The sequence below is a fragment of the Nicotiana sylvestris genome, chromosome 6 (genome assembly GCF_000393655.2).
Source record: "Nicotiana sylvestris chromosome 6, ASM39365v2, whole genome shotgun sequence".
In the NCBI taxonomy this organism is placed as follows: domain Eukaryota; kingdom Viridiplantae; phylum Streptophyta; class Magnoliopsida; order Solanales; family Solanaceae; genus Nicotiana; species Nicotiana sylvestris.
In genome coordinates this window covers 196,153,651-196,172,798 of record NC_091062.1, presented here as the reverse complement: position 1 = coordinate 196,172,798, position 19,148 = coordinate 196,153,651, and the positions used below count along the sequence as shown (strand labels likewise).

The following is a 19,148-nucleotide window of genomic DNA, read 5'->3' as shown; positions in this document are numbered from 1 at the left end:
TGAATTCGCAAAAATGCAAAACATGAAAGTTGTAGCTCCTTCAAATAGCTTTACGATGATATATTGTGGAGCTCAAACGGACTTCTGAGCAAAACGTTATGTGCATTTTACTAGACTGTGCGCCGTATGCCCGCTCGATTCTCCGTTTTGTTCTTAACTATCATCCGTTGATTCCTGTACACGATCACGGCTTGATTCCTTGGGCTTTTACGCGGACTTCAAAGTTTTAAATTGCTTGAATTCATTCCATAATATCTACATAACTTGGAATCACTCTTACAAGGCATAAAATACATAATTAGCGCAAGACACTAACGATTAAAACTCAAACTCAATTAAAGTGCAGTAATTTAGAGTATAATAAGCGACTAAAATACGTAATTATAGTGTGTGTGATAAAAAGACATTTTAATTTGACCAATTAATATAAGTGTAATAACTAATTATACAACTTTCCTTTTGAACGACTGCCAATGTAACTTCCGAAGCTAAAGACCATTTCAAAAATTATTCTGAAGGTCTGTCTGCTCATGTAAAAACGATTCTAGAAAAGCCAAAGTTCTATAGACTTCAAACTTTGTATTAATTTAAATGGTAAACAATAAATACAACCTGAATGTTTAAAAATTATTTGTAGTTACAAATACCAACATAGAATTCATTTATATTAAAAACCCATCATAATTAAAGAAGAACCACATATCAGAACTAATCAAACTTATGCAATCACAAAACAAATCTCATGCGATCATTATTCTTTAATGAAACATTACTAACTTGTTTGCATCAATTTGCAATTTATGCGATTTGCAGCATTAATCGAAACTTATGAATAGCTACACAAAGAAAAGACATACGTAAAAATCTTTAAAAACAAAAAACTAAAGATTCCTAAACACACACAAAAATAAAAAATAAAAAAAATAGCCACACAATAAAGGATCCTATCCTAAACAAAGAGAAGACTAACGACTCCTATAATAAACCTAAATACACAACACCTAAATATTCGGCAGTTTAAAACTAAGGATCCTAAACCTAAATGAACTATATATATATATATATATATATATATATATATATATATATATATATATAAATAGTATCGCGGTTTTTGGTTTTTCCAAAAATAAATATTTAGTACTAATTACAATTATAATTATATCCAACTTAAAATATATCTATTAAGAGTAAAAAAAACGAACGACATCTCGATATGAGTTTCGTGCTTTTAATATAGTACTAGCTTCTATGATTGTGCGTTGCACGAGAAGCGTGTACTGGCAATAATAAACTTTCAACTGCATATGTACACAGTATGAAATCAGTTCCTTAAATAAATAAATAAAATATAATTTATTATACAAACCAATTCATAAATAGTGTTTTGACATAATATAGAGAACAAATTAAAACTAAATAGTATGGAGTTACAAATTTATGTGATTGAAGTTGTAAAATAACTTAACGAATATACTATTATTTACTATTATGTGAATTTATGATTTACTTTAGTTAATCCTTTAGGTACGTATATGACGTCTAATGTATTTCTCAAGATAAAAATATATTGATAACGGAGAAAACTAAGTTTAAAAGTCATTTAGCTATCACTGTCATTCATGATACTTTTTTTAGTTGGACGTTATTCTGTTTCAATTATTACACATTTTTATGTCTAAAATTTTTAAATTCCTAGCCACATATTGAAAACACATTTCTTTGAATCATATTATACAAAAGTTATCGCTAGGAAATTATTCAACCCAGATTTTTATTATTCCAATCAAATCAATCGTCACAGATAACATTTAGATGTAACTTAGTATATTTATTTTTTAAAAGTGATTGATTTATTTGGAATAGTTACCAATTGAGATTTAGCATTTCTAGCGTGTATATATTCATATATATTAAAAGATCACCATATCTACCAAACCAAACTGTCATATCCTTGTTGTTGACTTGTAAACATTTCTTTTTAACTATTTATCTTAGATATAGATTGAAAACACATTTATAATTTATTCGAAGGAATAAAATTCATTCTGTCACGCAAATACTCATATTCAAACCTATTCATGCCTACCATGCAACTCTAAAGCTTGTATGTGCGAGCGTTGATATTTTTGCCAACCATTATTTAGTGTCTTAATTTTTTTTGTGTGTATTATATATATATATATATATATATATATATATATATATATATATATATATATTTAATTTGTAAGATAAACAACACATAAATAATACAAAATAAAATAAAATTCCTCACTATAGAGCAATTTGATAGCTTTCTGATTTTTATTTTGTCCAAAAGGAATTAGAATGGCATTGGAAGTTTACGTTATTTTATGGATTAAGAAATTCTTCTTCTTTTTTTCCAATGATAAGGGGCTTTAAGAAAAATTACTATTAGTTGGTAACAAATTCCTATATTTGAGACACTATAATTCACGTAGTTTTATGGTTTTAAAATTTATAGTATTGGTTAGTTTCAAACTCACACTAAATCTTACAATTTTATCCCATATTCTATTGTTTTGTTTGAAGAATGAATCTAATTTTGAAAGGCCTAAAAGTCAATCAATATTTCAGGAATATTTTTGTCGCTCAACATTTAGCATTTAAATATTCATGCTTTTATAAAATATACATATATATATATATATATATATATATATATATAATATTTTATTTTGGTTAAGTTTTTTTTTTTCTATATTCTTCTATGAGGACCACAGAAACCCTTCACTGCTTTACAAAAAGTGCATCTTCAGGCCCAATTTAATTGGTTTCAACTTTCAACTGCTGTGACCATTCCTTTAAACTTTAATTTCTTGGATCTAGTGACATGCTGATAATTGAGTACTAGTGCAAATGTGCAATAAGTCACTATCCATAGCTTATCTTATTTCCCTTTCACCCTCTGTCACATAAAGAAGAATATATGTAGATAGTTATCAGTGAATGAGATTGTACGTCAGCTGTTGCTAATTTTACTAGGTAATTGATTAATTAATATCATATAAATTTGTCTGTAATAATTACCTTATAACATTATATAAGTGATTTGATTATATAAATAGTTTTCTTAGAAAATGGCAGAGAGAAAAGCGTGGCAAATCATGAATAGAAGCATTGCTCCCTATGAAACTTAATTTTTTTGAACAAATGGTAAACAAGAAAAGGAAATATACATTAGGATTTGTCCCGTCATAAAAAAATTTCTGTTGGTAGTAGGTTTTTATGATTAACCGTTGTTTTCTTTCATTGTTGATCACTTTACTATTTTGTTTTATTCTACTTTTATATGGCTTTTTGATATTGTCCCTTCTAGGCTATATTTTATTAATGTGGTACTTATACTATCCTGAGCTGAGGGTCTATTGGAAACAATCTCTCTATCCTCATAAGGTAGGGGCAAGGTTTACGTATACACTGGTATTAAGCTGTATTTGTAAACTAATTATGGGAAAGATAAAACAACATAAATAGAAATATAAACGAAACAAAAATTAATCCGAGCCCACTGAATTCACAGTGTTTCCTTAAGGAATTTAATCCCCTCCTAGTACCCAAGGTTATGGATTATTTTCTCCCAAAATAGAACGAATTACACACTGGTTTACTGGTACTTCAAACTCCAGTGTTTCAGCGAACACAAAGTTCGGTAGCAAATCACACTTACTGTTGCTTTCTTTGAAGTTTTAAAACAATGCAGAAGGAGGAGAAACTCAGAAAGTCGTATGGAAAATCTGAGAGAATGAACTTGTATTTATAGCCAATGTTGGGCTGAAATCTGAAGAGGTGCAACTCTTCTGAATGGCTGTTTATGCAAAACGGCCACATCATAAATGCCATAATATAAATAGTTATTTATTCAACAATAAAGAGGGAAAATTGAAGAGGCTAGTTAATTTTCTATTACCAAAATAGAAAACGGAAAAATGAAAACGGTTGGCTGTTAATATTTACTATTAACAAAAAAAATTGGTCCAAAAAATTAATTAATCAATTGACCGAATCCGAAGCCGAGCGAGCGACGACGACGGTGCGAGGCTTGCCTTCTTCTCAACTTTTTAAGAACTAGAAGAAGAGCAATTGCTTATATACCCATTAAAAACCTTTTCCTCTTCCTTTTCAAATATGGGACAATGTTCCTTCATCAAGGGGGGAAAACTTAAAATCTCACTTACAAATTTCATTTCCCTCCATTTCCATTCACCCTCTTTTAAGCCATATTAATGCTTAAAACCCAACACACACTATCCTTTCCAAATCCCACGACATAAGATAATACTGGTTATGTTGTTGTTGTTGTTCCGTCATAAAAATTTCAATAGTTTCTACTCTTTTAATTTCCACCTTCTACAGGACCTCATTTGCTAGCTTTTCAAAGTAAGGTTTACCCACAAACTAACTCATTTCCCGTTTTGCTAATATAAATAGAATATCTATTAATATAGAAAAGGAGAAGCAAATTTATAATATTGTGCCAAGTGTCTATTAATATAGAAAAGGAGAGGCAAATTCATAATATTGTGTCAAGTGTCAAAACAGAAAATGAACATGTGTCAATTTTAGGACAAACCTCCAACTAATTTGAAGGTTCAAATTTATTTAAAAAAAACCGTTAAGGACACTTTTTTTCCAAAATTCAAAATATCAAAATTTTTAAAATTTTAAAATAATAGCTTATTTGCACAATTAAATGACACGTTTTTTATCCCTAAAAAGAAAATTAATTTTATATTATTATTTATAAGAAACAAAATTAAAAAAATTAAAAATAAAAAACTACCAATTCAAATTGAGGAGTACTTTCAAGTTGGAGTTTCAAAAATAATTTAAAATATAAAATAGGTTAAAAAATTAAAACCTACCACTTCAATTAACGTCAAGAGTCTAGGTTCAAAAAATTGAAGCCTACTAATTCAATTAACACTTTAATATCAGATCATTATATTACTTTTCTGGGCAATTTTTTTAATTTATTAAACCTGAGAATTTAAGATTTAAAATAATTCAAAATAGAAAACAAATTCATAAATGTGAACCTGTCAATTCAGTTAACATGAAGAGTTCCTCCCATATTTTTTCGAGTAGGTTTTTTAATTTATTCAAACTAAGAACAAATTGGTACATTATTTCAAAGGAGGGAATAGTTACATGTTTTGGGATTGAAAAGAAAAATCCTAACTTTTATTGTATTGTTAAAGCTTTTGAAAAAAAAATCTTATCCAAGCTCTAGATAACTCAGAATTTTTAAACTTGTGGTTAAAATTCTGAATCTAAAATAAAACTCCTATATACAGTTGGTCTCCTATACAGTTTTTCCAACCTTTAAACTTTCCAACTTGAAAATAATAGTAGAAAAATTCAAATATTGGTTATGTTGTAGGATGAAATAGTGTCATCCATGATGGAAGCGTCCTAAATATTCCCTAAAGAAAATCGCAAGAGATAGACCGAATCATTGTTGCAAAGTGAAATTCAAATCGAGGATGCACACAAGAAAGATGAAAAGGTATAATTTAATTAGATATAGTTCTACATGAGTTTATAGTTACTTTAGTTTTTCTGGAGTGTCTTTTATTTAAGTTTTCTGCCCGAGTTGATAGAAGTAAGAACAGTCCAATATGTTGAATGACCTATTCTAAGAATTTAAGGAGCCAACAAATAAGGTACGGGATGGATCTCTCACTTCTAAGAGAAAGATTACATTCAAATCTATCTCTCCTAGAAGAGTTGCTAGAGGATTACAATCTATCTATATATATATATATATATATATATATAATTAAAAGCAGAAGAAAAAACATTCTCATTTCGCCAAGTGGCACCATCAGAATATGCCACTTGACAATTTAGGACAATCCTCCAAAAAATAGGAGCTATAAAATTATTTGAAAAAAAAATCGTTCACAGTTTCAGATTTCTTTATTTTAAAAAAATTAAATTATTGTAAAACATAATTTTTTTACTCTTTAACTTTGAACCATGAAGAGCCGTTTTTTTTAATACAACTTTATTTAATTTAAAATTTCAGCTTTATTTTTTAAAAAAAAGTTAACTAAGTTTAAAACATACATTTCAAAGAAAAAATTAACACAACTTTATTTAATTCAAAATTTTAGCTTTATTTTTTTTAAAAGTTAACTAAGTTTAAAACATACATTTTAAAAAATTATTTGATCATCTACTTTTGAACTATGAAGACCGTAATTTTTTTTAAAAAAAAGAAAGTGCTTTATTTAATTCATATTTCATTAATTTAAAAAAACTAACTGATTAAACATATGTTGTTTACTTAAAAAAGAAAACTGCTTTCCTTAAATTTACTCAGCAAACCTACACTGATAGAGGGCAGTTGCTAAACCATAACATATGCACGATTGAAACCAAAACCACGACTGAAACCATATGGAACTGCTCCAAACTGCGTTCAACTTCTATGGTACTCGGAGTATTTTGTGAGGGAGAAATGGATCGACATTGAAAAGGCGAAAATCCTCCGTTAAAAGATGCATTGGTGTTACCGTATAGAGGGTGTGAACCACCTTCAGAAATGTCGACACCTTGTCCATTAGTACCTTGAGGCTGGGGCAAAGACTTTCATCCCCCTGCTCTTCATGGTCCAAAGGTTGAAGCTTTGGGATCGGAATGATCATTTTTTTGGTCCGTCTTCTCAGATGATTCTCTTTTGAGTTAGAAGTATAAAGTAGAGAGTTTGATGGATTACCAACTGATCGGCCTCATTCTCTTGCTATTTTTGGTCATTTGCTCCACCACAAAGTAAAAGACCTGTTTTGTGATAAAAGTGTAAATGTAAAGATGCCAATGGTTTGCATCTGCTTTTAACTTTAGATTTTGCTTTTCTTGGCACATATATATATCATGATGGAAATAACCAAACGGTGAAAATATAACTGGGAAGATGCCAATAGTTGCATTGGCTTTTGACCTAAGCTTTTGTTATTGTTGGAAACATATGTATGTCATTACTGGAAATAAAGAGAAAAGGTCATTGACCTTTGCTTTGTTTTGTTCTCGTCCTAACTAGTGATATTCAGTCAGTTCCTTTGTAAGCTAATAACATTCTGTAGTTTAGTGAGACCGCTCCTCATGTCAGTTTTTTGATACAAGTGTGCATCACGGAACTCCTCACTGATGTGAAGGACAAATTGGTATGTATTTTATCTTTTATTGCAAATTGTACCGCTTAGTATGGTTAAAGATTCAGATTTATCCCTTAAAAAACTTCTATGGTACTCTGTTCTTGTTCTTATATTCAAATCTTCTACTGCTATCAAAAATTCAAGAAAATATATGTTTTTTGCAAAATATGGCTACTCACATTGATTTAATCAAGGATATAACAATTTCGAAGATGCAGTGGAAGTTGAAAGTTCGAGTTGTTCGTCTATGGGAAGTACCCGATCGTTACAATTCAAGCGTTACTTTCCAAATTGAATTGGTTCTACAAGATGAAAAGGTCTTAAAAATATGTTATCGTCTTATAATTCGTTTTGCTAACTCTATTTTTAATTTGCATATGTGTGTATTCATGGGTTAATCAGTAGCAATAACCCGATTGAAGCATTTGTGCACCAAATTCATATATCCTCAAATATGTTTCTCATTGATATACTACAGTATGTGTCACGTTTTGCTTCTCTATTTTTAAATTTGTAAATCTGGATTTTTGCTCTGCTCTTGGTATATTTTTTAATTTCTAGGCATTGTTGGCACCACTAGACAATGAGGATAAAAAAAGACGGTGCCATTTTTTTCATGTAATATGAGCATAATTATAATTATTTTGACTTTATGTTTTAACTGTTTTACTTCTTCACTCTAAATAGCTGATAATCTGCTTAGTTTAACTTACTCTTCAATCTCTTTAGTAAGAAAGTTGTATGTAAGAAAGTAGTCATAGTGTTTTGTTTTCAGCTTAGTTATATAATACATGTATTGGATTAGAAAAAACAGATAGTTTTAGGTCTTGGGTACTCTTTGTAGAGAACATCTAGCTGGGAATGCTATGCTATGCTTTGTAATATTTTCGTTGGTGATTAATAGTAATTTTAATTACCAAAAAAAATGTATGTAAATAACTGTTTTTCCACAAATTAATCTACATATATTCATATCTCTATTGGCATTTTGGTTTTTGATTAATGACGATCGTAATATGCCTAATTTAAAGTATGCCTAATTTATATCATTTTATTTTGCACAAACATGATATCCTCATTTTCAATATCACAAGTTGGATTATTGCAAGTATTGGAAATTTAGAACTTCTAAAAGGGTGGTCGTATGTCAGGCAAGAAGTGTCAAAAGAAGGTGGATAAAAGTAGTAACATTATCGTTGCCCAAACCCAAAATATAAAAATAATGATTACTCGACTGTGAATAGGTAATAACAGAAATTATATTTTCTTAATCCATCAAAACATATAGTTATATCTCAAATCAAACATGTATTTAGGTACATGCTTCAAGTTAGGGTCATGGACACTACTGGATCAGTTTCACTGTTGCTCTGGGACCGAAAATTCATGTTTCTCATAGGCAAGTCCGCAAACGAATTGAAGGAAAGATTACTTGAGGTATTTTTTTAAATTAAGCTCATATTTGTTTTTAAATAATTTTCTAAGCTGAAATTTCTTCTAGAATACTGGCGATGTTGACGAATCTTCCTAACCAGTAGAGTTGAATAATATTCTTGAAAGAAAATTCATGTTTAAGGTCATTGTCAAAAGTTCGAACATTCAGATGCAAGATGAAGTTTATAATGTTGTTAGGCTTACAGATGACTCCTCATCTGATAAAGAAATATACTCATGCTCCATATTCAGATGACTTCACCGTATGTGATCATTGCTCACAAACATCATAACATATTTAACTTGTAGATTTACGTTAGTTTCATATTTAGTTTTTTTTCAAGACTTAATTTTTTTATATTTGTTAGGACCCTGACTTCAATACTATTCAAAGCGTAGATGAAGAGAAGGAATGTCAGGTAAATACTTTGCTAACTTTTAATTTGTCCTTTAAAATGACACTTATTTTGTTTATATATATATATATATATATATATATATATATATATATATATATATATATATATTTGACAATAAAATTTTAGATCTGCATAAACACGGATTCTTCTAAGGATTCACTAAAGAACTTAATTACTAGTATCAAGGGTTTATATTCGGTAGCAAGTAAACATATATGCTGTTAAAAAATTAAATAAACTGCATTGATATTTGTATCACAAGATGTGTTTTGTGTGTAAATCATGAAATGCTAAAACTCAGTTAATACACCACAAAATACTTTACTCACTTGCATGAAACTTTTTGATAAAAATGCAAATTTGTTTTGCAATTGATCCCTTTTTTTCTTATCATAGTAGAACAAAGAAAGTCATTATTTGAGCTTAATTTATTCTGCTTAAATGTAAAAATAGTGGCTAAATGACTGTACAGGTATGGATACGATTAATTTTTTTTAACAAACGAAGCATCTGAATGTTAATTTTATTTATTCCTATAGAAAACTACAGATGATAATGACATGATGTCTCCATTGAAGACGTATGACAAGATGACAAGATCGCGGTATTATTAGATGACGATCTGAGTTGTTAACTCTTGAGCAACAAAGTTTGCAAAGTGGTTAAAAAAGAAAACATCTATGATTGGCCGCAGTGAAGTGAATTTACTTATTCGATTATAGATTTTATTGATCCAGATTCTTTTCTAAGAATATGTACTTTAATCGTTAGTTGACTCATTCTGTTAGGGATATATTTATGCAACATCTTAGTTATTTGAACTAATCGAATTTTTATACTTAATTATCATTCAAGCTTTATCCTCTTTCACCTGCTATTACGATTATATTCGTGATTGAATTAATAGGAAGTTAGTGTACCTTCTTCGTTGCTGCAATTTTATTGCCGTTGAAAGTTGAATTCTATTTGGTTGGACTGTTTGACAGGGAATGTATCATGGAGATTTTATTGTTGTTGCTCTATACCCTTTTATCACTATGACAGAGAAATGTTTCGGAATGGTTCAATTTATAGGATTCATGGATACTTCTCCATGTGCTTTGATTCTAACTTAGAGGAAGTCAAAAATATAAAAATGTCATCAAGTCTTGATGAAATTTTTTCCATCACTATTTCTTAGTCATAATTTATCCTCCATGAAACATATATGGCAATTTGAGTTAAATATTTAGAGGAATACGTTTCAACAACTTTATTTGCCATTACGAGTCTCTTAGAAGTAGAATAGGATTTTTCTTATATTCAATTTGGTGGTTATACATTGTGACAAATTAAAACTTAATTTAGTTCTTTATTCTTCACTTAGGATTTTTCTGATATTCTGTTTGGCAGTAGATGTTAATGAGGAAGCAAATATTTTAGCAAGACTTATATACAGTTGTATTTAATCATGTACAATTGTTATGTAGAGTCTTTTATATGTTATGTTTTATCAATGGGTAATATGGCACAAGCATTGACTTCCCAACATTCTGTCTTACATTTTTGTGGGCTAAAAAAAGTTCACACCCTTTTCAAGTGTGTAATAATATTTGAAACAATATGATTTTCTAAGTTGTGTGCTCAAAGAAGGAATCAATTAATAGTGGGTACTACTAAACGAAGAACAAATCTCTCCATATCAATGACTTCCAAATAACATAAAATTATTTTGTACTACTATCAATCATAATATTGGAATTTCTAAGATATATAAGATGATGCATAACCTTCCAAAACCACTCTTACGGGCAAAAATCACAAGCTGCTTTGCTTTTAAAACATTAGTCTATCATATAACTAAACCTTCATAACCATAATGCATAATTTAAATTTAAAAAAAAAACTAATTAAATTAAGCAACTTTGCTACGCAAACATCAAACAGAGAAACCAAAAAAAAAAAAAAAATCGATGCAATCATGGAGGTTTATCAATTCAAGCTGCAATTTGACTGATAAATACAAACAAATGGCATGTAAAAATCTTTTAGAAACAAGTGAAAGAAATTCATCTATTTGTGTTTTGGTTTAATTCTTTTGAATACGGCCACTAAATTTTGACTTCAATATACATCTTTTTCTATTATCGCTCTCCATTCATTTTTCCATTGAATTAATCCGCGCATCGCGCGGATACGTATACTAGTATATATAAAAAGAAAGAAAGAAACTACAAACTTGAGTATCATATAGACGCCACCCATTCTAAAGCCCTAGATCTAAAAAACCCTAAAACAATACAGAGCTAACTCTTTCAATTTCTTTACAATTCACGCAAATTTCAAAATCCTAGACGTAAAGCCACAGGATTACCTATTTTGTATGTGTGTATCTCACTATTTCAACTTCAATGGCAACGCAACTGACGCAACCGCACCCTTTGATATATGTTCATGGTTATTGCTACGAGGATTTGTGGTATTGTATTGATTTACAGTCCTTACCTGAGCAACTTTCTCCGGTTGCCAAAATCGCCGTCGAATACGGAGGAAGCTGGGCCGTTATAGGTGAACACATCTACAGGGGGCCTAAAGCGATTGCTTTAGTTGTCTCCGCCTTGGGCCGGCACTATATTGTATAGGCACAACCTCACTAGCCCAAACCCTTTCTCCTGGGAAATCGTAACTTTTTCCAAGAAACTTCGCTGCCACGAACCCTGTGTCGTTGCTCACGTAGGAAGATTTATGTTTTTTTTGGGGGGGGGGGGGGGACAATGTTGTTCACATGAAGGCAACGAGGACAAAGGGAGACAATGTGGTGAAGTATACTATTTAACCCAAAAATTGGAATTTCGGTCAAAGCTTTAATTTAGAAGAACTCGGGTTACTGATAATCAAAAGAATATATGAAAGAAAGTAATTTTACTAGCAATGATATAAACAAGAGAAAACAAGTAAACCAGTATATTCAGATAGTATTTCGTGTCGTTACAATTGATCCATTCTCTCCCTTTTATAGCTATTTTGGAGATATGCGTTTTGTCTTTGTCATAATAAGGCCATTATAGACAATTAAGGACATTAAATGCTATATTACATAATCATTGTATTTAATACAGATTTTCTAATGTTTTTAGTATTTAAGGTTTATTAAATACTGTATCTGTACTCCCATGTAGTGTCAGATTCATTTCCTTTGATTCTTAGACTTAAATAAGTACGAGCGCTGAGTCTTTTGGATAACCGCTCGTGCCTCTTCCTTTGCCTCTGCTCGTATCTGTTGCAACTCGTGTCTCTTTGCCAGTTGTAACTCTTTGACCAGTCTATGTGTCATGACACGTCATCTTTACACCACTTTAATATGTTAACTGAAATTTTTTCGATACAGATAGTCCCCCCACTTGCCATTTATTCATTGATTGAATATTTGGGAAGTGAATTTCATTAAAACGAGAATTTTTGTCACCATTAATGCTATGACAGAATCAACGCTTCAATTGTCACTTCCATTTAATGTTCTTCACTCGTGTCACCTCTTCATTGGTTCTGCAGTTTTGCAGCACTTTTTAAGGCTTTTTCACGGCTTCACTGTTCACGAAGTGTCAGTTATCATTATTATGGTCCTTCCACTATTGCACCTTTTCCTTTGATGGTTGTTTCTTAGTATAAATATAATTTTCTTCTTTGTCTTTACAACATAAAGTTTTCTGAACATCCAATTTTCTCAAATCTCTATTTGCTTCTTCATCGTATCATCATGTCTTCATCAAAACCTAACCCTAGAAGGGTTCCCATTGTTGATACCTTCACTAATGCCCCCAGTAGGAGCAGAAGAGGAGGTAGGCTTCGTAGTTTAGGAACTGCACGTGGTTCTTCTATTCCTTCACCTAGTTCTGGCCCTTCTTCTAGAACTAGAGGTTCTTTTTCACAAAGATCTTCCTCTAGGGGTAAAGAACCTTCTGAACCTCTTCGTGAGCCTTCAGTAAAAGAGATAGTTCCTGCGGAACTGTCTTTTTATCATGACAGAGAGTCTCATAGAAACCAAGTATCTTCTTTAGATCGTGCTGATATCTATCCCACTCAAATTACTGAAGGTTTGATTTCTATAGTTCGTAGAGACTGCCATTGGAGTCATGATTTTCCTATTATCATTCCCAATCCGAATAAAAGGATTACCTCCTACTTAACCGGATTTTTATTTGTCGATACGTACCCTTTCACTTTAGGATTCAAATCTGCTATTGATCCTATTATTCTCGAGTTCTGCCATTTTTTTGATGTTTGCTTGGGTCAAATTGGCCAAATGATATGGAGGGTTGTCGCCTGTTTGAGGCATTTGACCAATACAGCCACTGTGCCTTTTACTTTCCCGCATCTAATTCACTTTTACTCCCCTAGACTCTTTCGCAATGGTGTTTTTACACTAGTAGCCAGGAGCAAAAGAGTTCTAGTTAGCCCTGAAGATGACAAAGACCGTGGCCGGTATGCCAGGTTTGTTGCTGCCCCCACTGTTGGTTTAGTGGGTGATGAGAACGTTCCCTTCCCTGAGAAGTGGAATTTTGCACGTGAGTCTTCTGACTTTCTCGTATCTTTTTCTTCAAGTTTGTTGATTTTTCTTCTAATTTTGCTTTTCTTTTTCAGCAACCATGGGAGTTGTGGAAGATGTTCCCAATTTCCATGATTGGGTAGACAAGATATTGAAGATTTCTCCAATGGATGGTAGATCTTGGAAGACTCTTTCCCAACAATTTTGTTGGAAAGTAAAAACTCATGGTAAGAGCTTTTATTTTACTTTACATATATTTTTTATTTCTCTGAACTAATTTCAATCCTTCTTTCTATCAGGATTTGCTATTCGAGAAGTTACTGTCGAGGCGGTCGCGGCTTCTCGTATCTCTTTGAAAAGGGCCCAAGAAGTAATCTTGAGTTCTTCATCGAAGAAAAGCCATTGATGAACAAGATTCTGAAGAAGAGGAAGACGGGGGCTCTTTAGTAACAAGGCCACGGGCTCGAAGACGCATCATTTCTGATGATGAAGAAGAAGCATCCCCCCCCCGCCGTTCTATTCCCCTTACCGAGTCTGTTGAGGCCCTGGTAGTGATTTCTGATGGTGATGTTGCTCCTGCTGTTGCTCATGACTCTGTTGAGAAGCTTTTTATCAGCGGGTTTGGTGGTGAAGGCTTAGGCCCAGTTTTGGATGAATCACCTCTGGCTTCCTTTTCTACACCCGTGTCTGTGACTCCTTCTTTACCGATCTCGGCTGTTTCTGTTCCTCCCCATATTGTTTTTACTACTTCTAATGTTCCTACTTCTACTGTTCCTCCTTCAACAATTCCTCCCCCAATCATTCACTGTGTTGATGTTGGCTCCTCAAGTAGGAGTGGTGCTATGAGGCAAGTAATCATTGAAGTCCCCACTGAGGGGAATCTCTTAAGGAAATCGGGTCAAGCAGATGTATGGCTAAAGCCCTTAATTGGATCAATTGAAAGAGCCAAGCTAGAGAGCCATAGCTCCTTGACTTTGATGAATGATATTGTGCATGCTTCTTTAAAGGTATTCCCTTCTCTTTTTTCCTTTGTTGTGCTTTAAAATTTTTCTATCTTTAAGATTCTCATTTCCCTTCCTTTTTGTTTTTTATAGGCCAATCTTATCGGCACGAAGATAATGAAAAGGGTTTCCCTCTCAGAGCAATTAGTGCGTGATTCTCAATTAGAGGCATGCAATTGGAAGGAACAATATGAAAGCCTTCAGATTGATGTGGAGTACTTAGAAAAAAGTAAGAGTACCTTGGAGCAGCAGGTACGACCTTGACTTCATAGTTGGCAATTGAAAAGGCTTCCTCAAGTCAAGCGGATAAAGAAAAGGCTCGTCTTGAAACCTCTTTTTCCGAGCAGTTGTTCAAGGCAAGTGAAGAGATTAGAGAGTTGAAGGCTCTCTTGGGTGAGAAAAAGGCTTATGTTGGAGAGCTCGTGCAGAATTTGACTCAAGCATAATAAGACCTCCGAGCTTCTTCTGATAAGGTTTGTGCCTTGGAAAGTTCCTATGCTTCTCTTCAAGCTTCTTACACTTCTGCCTTGGCTGAAAATGAGAAATTAAAGAATGAAATTGCTGACTGGGAAAGAGATTATGAAATCTTTGAGGATAAATCTGCCATTGAAGTGAGTTGGGCGTTTTTGAATTCTCGCCGTGATACCCTAGTTGAAGCTAGCCAAGAGACTTTTAACTTGAAATCTGAGTTAGCTAAAATCAATGAAACTATTGAGAAGGCTCAACAAACTCAAGATTTTCCTTCTCCCGTGGTTGAAGCTTCCGTGAATGTTGAAGTTTATACGGGTATCCCAACTCCTTCAAGCCCAGTTGAGCCCGCTGCTGTTGAAGCACCTACTTCAGTTCCTACATCTTCTTAGTAATAAGTTTAAGTCATCTGAATTTCTTTGTGTTGTTTTGTTTTTTGGAAAAATTGTGGTAAAACCCTTGGTCTCATTTGAGGGTTTGTTTTGGAAATTCAAGCCTCCGGACCTTTCATGGGGAAATTTGTATAAACAATTTGCAGTTTATGACTGAGTTCCTACTTAGTCTTAAGCTTTTTAATATTAAGAAGTTTTTTCGTTACTATCGTGAACTTCCGTTTAGTTTATTCTTGCCTTTATTTCTAAGGACTTATAGAATAATTTGCATTTTTATTCTTTACAAATGCTTCTATTAACTCCATGAATATTTACATTAATCATGAATTTTATAAAAGAGGGCTCTTTTATATTCGACACTTAATGAAGAAGACGTCTCAACTTCATAATGGTGTTAACATACGATAAAAGAAATAGGAATACACATGTTTCTTTGAAATAACTTTGACAAATTTTTATTTAAACTTTTTCTAGTTTTGAATAACACTTTACACGTATTTGAATTACATCTATAATTTTCTCGTAACTATTTTTCTTGTAACAGATTTAAAAAAGAAAAATGAACACGAGGTTTTTATCTATAATTCGTTTCAGTACATAACCTTTACCCTAACTATGGTAAGGTTTTTCTTTGGCCTTAGCTCGTGACTTTGCTCTGCACTTGACTCATTCAATGAATGAACTTTTCAGGGCTTGATCTTCTTTGCCTTCCTTATACACATGCCCATGTATATTATGTAGTCCCCCAAGTGTTTGAGCGTTGAAGTATGAAGCCTCGAGCACTTAATTGTTCCTCTCATTTGGTCCTTTCCCTGTAAAGGAAAAACATACGGTACTCGAAGGTATGATTATAGATGAAGACTGCTTAACTCGTTTGAATTTCTATCAGAATAATTGTAACCCTAGGCCAAGAAGTTTAATTTATTCCACGTGCCTTGCAGGTCGTGACTCATCATTTAGTACGGGTTCGCGTTTTGCCTATCATCTAAAATCGTTAGTAAAATTTTAACAATTTAAAAATTAAATTTTAAAATATGGATCCTGATCGTGGGTATTATTCAGAAATAATATCTCTTCAGATGAACAACATTCCAATGTGACGGTAGTATCTTGCCATCCATTGTTTCCAGATCGTATGCTCCTTTACCTGCAATATCATGAATTCTATAGGGTCCTTCCCATGTTGGACTTAATTTCCCCGAGTTAGCTACCTTCGTATATTGAAAAACCTTTTTGAGCACGAAGTCCCCAATTTTGAAGAATCTGAGGAGTGCGTTTCGGTGATAGTATCGTTCTATGACCTGCTTCTGTGCTGCCATTCTTATTAGTGCAGCTTCTCTTCTTCCTTCAAGTAAATCAAGATTTACACGCATTTCCTCGTCATTATATTCTTTGACGCATGTGTGAACCTTGTACTCGGCTCTCCTATCTCAACTGGAATTAAAGTTTCAGCTCCATAAACCAATGAAAATGGTGTTTCTCCTGTACTTGTCTTTGTTGTTGTGCGGTATGCCCATAAAACACCAGGTAACACTTCTGGCCAATTACCTTTGGATTCCTCTAAACGTTTCTTTAAATTATTGATAATAACTTTGTTTGTTGACTCAGCTTGCCCATTACCCACCAGATGATAAGGTGTAGACGTAATCCTTTTAATCTGCCAACTTTGAAAGAATTCTGTGATTTGAGTGCCTATAAACTAAGGATTATTATCACACACGATCTCCTTTGGCACACGGAATCGGCATATGATATTCCGCCAAATGAAATCTTTAACTTCCTTTTCTCGCACCAGTTTAAATGCTCCTGCCTCTACCCATTTAGTAAAATAATCAGTGAGTACGAGCAAAAATTTTACCTATCCTTTTGCTTGTGGTAGTGGACCCACGATATCCATACCCCATTTTATAAATGGCCACGGTGCAATGACCGGATGTCATAACTCCATGGGCCTATGCATATTATTATCGTACCTTTGGCATTTATCACATTTAGCCATGAAACTTTCCGCTTCTTCTTCCATTTTGGGCCAATAATAACCTGCCCTAATTAAGGTTCTTACCAATGACCTTCCTCCTGCGTGATTCCCATAATACCCCTCGTGTATTTCTCTCATTACGTATTCCGTCTAAAAAGATCTGAGGCATCTTGCTAAGGGACCACTGAACATTTTTCGGTAAAGATTGCCTTGTTTTAAGCAATACCGAGCAGCCTTTTTTCGAAGCGCATGAGCTTTTTTCTTATCTTCAGGGACGGTACCATACTGCAAAAAAGCAACAATCTTGTTCCTACAATCCCAAGTTAAGTTATTAAAATTTACCTCATTCTTATCGAGGTCGAGAATTGAATGAAACAAATGAATAACTGAAGCATTTTCATTGCTTGCTAGGTCTGCCGCAGATGCAAGATTAGCTAGGGCGTCGGCTTCAACATTTTTATCCTTTGGTATTTGTGTTACTTTCCAGGTTTGAAATTTCTTTATCAAATCCCGTACCTTCTCTAAGTATTGTTGTATCCTTGCATCCCTGGTCGTATAAGTCCCCAGCGTTTGATTAACTATGAGCTGTGAATCGCTTTTGATTATAATCTGATTTATGCCAAGTTCTTGTGCCAGTTCTAAACCTGCAATCATAGCTTCATACTCTACCTCATTGTTAGTTATAGAATGACATTTTATGGCTTGTCGAATGGTTTCACCCGTAGGTGGTACCAAAACAATACCTAAACCAGCACCCTTTACGTTAGATGAACCATCAGTAAACAAGGTCCAAGTTCCTGGGTTAGCTTTGTTAAACACCTGCAACTCTTTTTCTGCTTCTAATTGCATCCATTGGCTAAAATCAACCACGAAATCAGCTAACACTTGAGATTTTATAGTAGTTCTAGGTTGGTAGGTGATATCATATTCACTTCATTCTATAGCCCATTTAGCTAACCTACCTGACAATTCATGCTTATGTAATATATTGCATAATGGATAAGAAGTTACTACAGCAATAGGATGACATTGAAAATAAGGCCTTAATTTTCTAGATGCCATGATTAATGCAAGTGCAAGCTTTTCCAATTGAGGGTACCGTGTCTCCGCATCTAACAAAGATTTGCTAACATAATAGATCAGAGATTGTTTACCTTGGTCCTCACGGACTAAAACAACACTTATCGTTACTTCTGAAACAGCAAGGTAGATGAGCAGTCTTTCCCCAGCCTTTGGTTTTGCGAGCAATGGTGGATTTGATAAGCATGTCTCAAATTTTTGAGTGTATGCTGACATTCTTCGTTCCATTTAAAGTGATCTTGCTTTTTAAGAGTTGAAAAGAATTTAAAGCACTTTTCTGATGATTTAGAAATGAATCTTCCCAAGGCTGCAATTCTTCCTGTCAACCTCTGCACTTCTTTTTGCTTGAAAGCATATCAGGAATTTCTTCAATGGCCTTAATCTGTGCGGGATTCACTTCAATACCACGGTTAGAAATAAGAAAACCTAAAAACTTACCTGAGGCGACACCAAATGCACATTTCTCCGGATTTAATTTCATATTAAATTTGCGCAAAATCTGAAATGTATCAGACAAGTGTGATATATGATCTCTCGAATGCTGAGTTTTAACGAGCATATCATCTATATAAACCTCCATGGTTTTTCCTAGATGTTCTTGAAACATTTTAGTAACCAGCCTTTGATATGTTGCACCAGCATTTTTGAGACCAAAAGGCATTACTTT

At 33.0% G+C, this 19,148-nt stretch overlaps 1 protein-coding gene across 1 annotated transcript; it reads right to left on the bottom strand.

The window, feature by feature from the left end:
* Window positions 1-17,551: 17,551 nt before the first annotated feature.
* Window positions 17,552-18,709, bottom strand: LOC138871896 (uncharacterized). Its single transcript, XM_070149818.1, has 3 exons — window positions 18,364-18,709; window positions 18,145-18,240; window positions 17,552-18,045 (listed from the first exon to the last, which is right to left on the bottom strand). Exons 1-3 carry the CDS (start codon window positions 18,707-18,709, stop codon window positions 17,552-17,554), a joined length of 936 nt encoding a protein of 311 aa, XP_070005919.1.
* Between the last annotated feature and the right edge of the window lie 439 nt (window positions 18,710-19,148).

Excerpts from the sequence above, each read along its gene's own strand:
- LOC138871896 (XM_070149818.1), bottom strand. The coding sequence starts at position 18,709 with ATGGAACGAAGAATGTCAGCATACACTCAAAAATTTGAGACATGCTTA. Across the intron at positions 18,241-18,363 it reads ACATAAGCATGAATTGTCAG|AAGCAGAAAAAGAGTTGCAG; the intron begins GTAGGTTAGCTA and ends GGATGCAATTAG. Across the intron at positions 18,046-18,144 it reads CGTAAAGGGTGCTGGTTTAG|GTTTAGAACTGGCACAAGAA; the intron begins GTATTGTTTTGG and ends CTATGATTGCAG.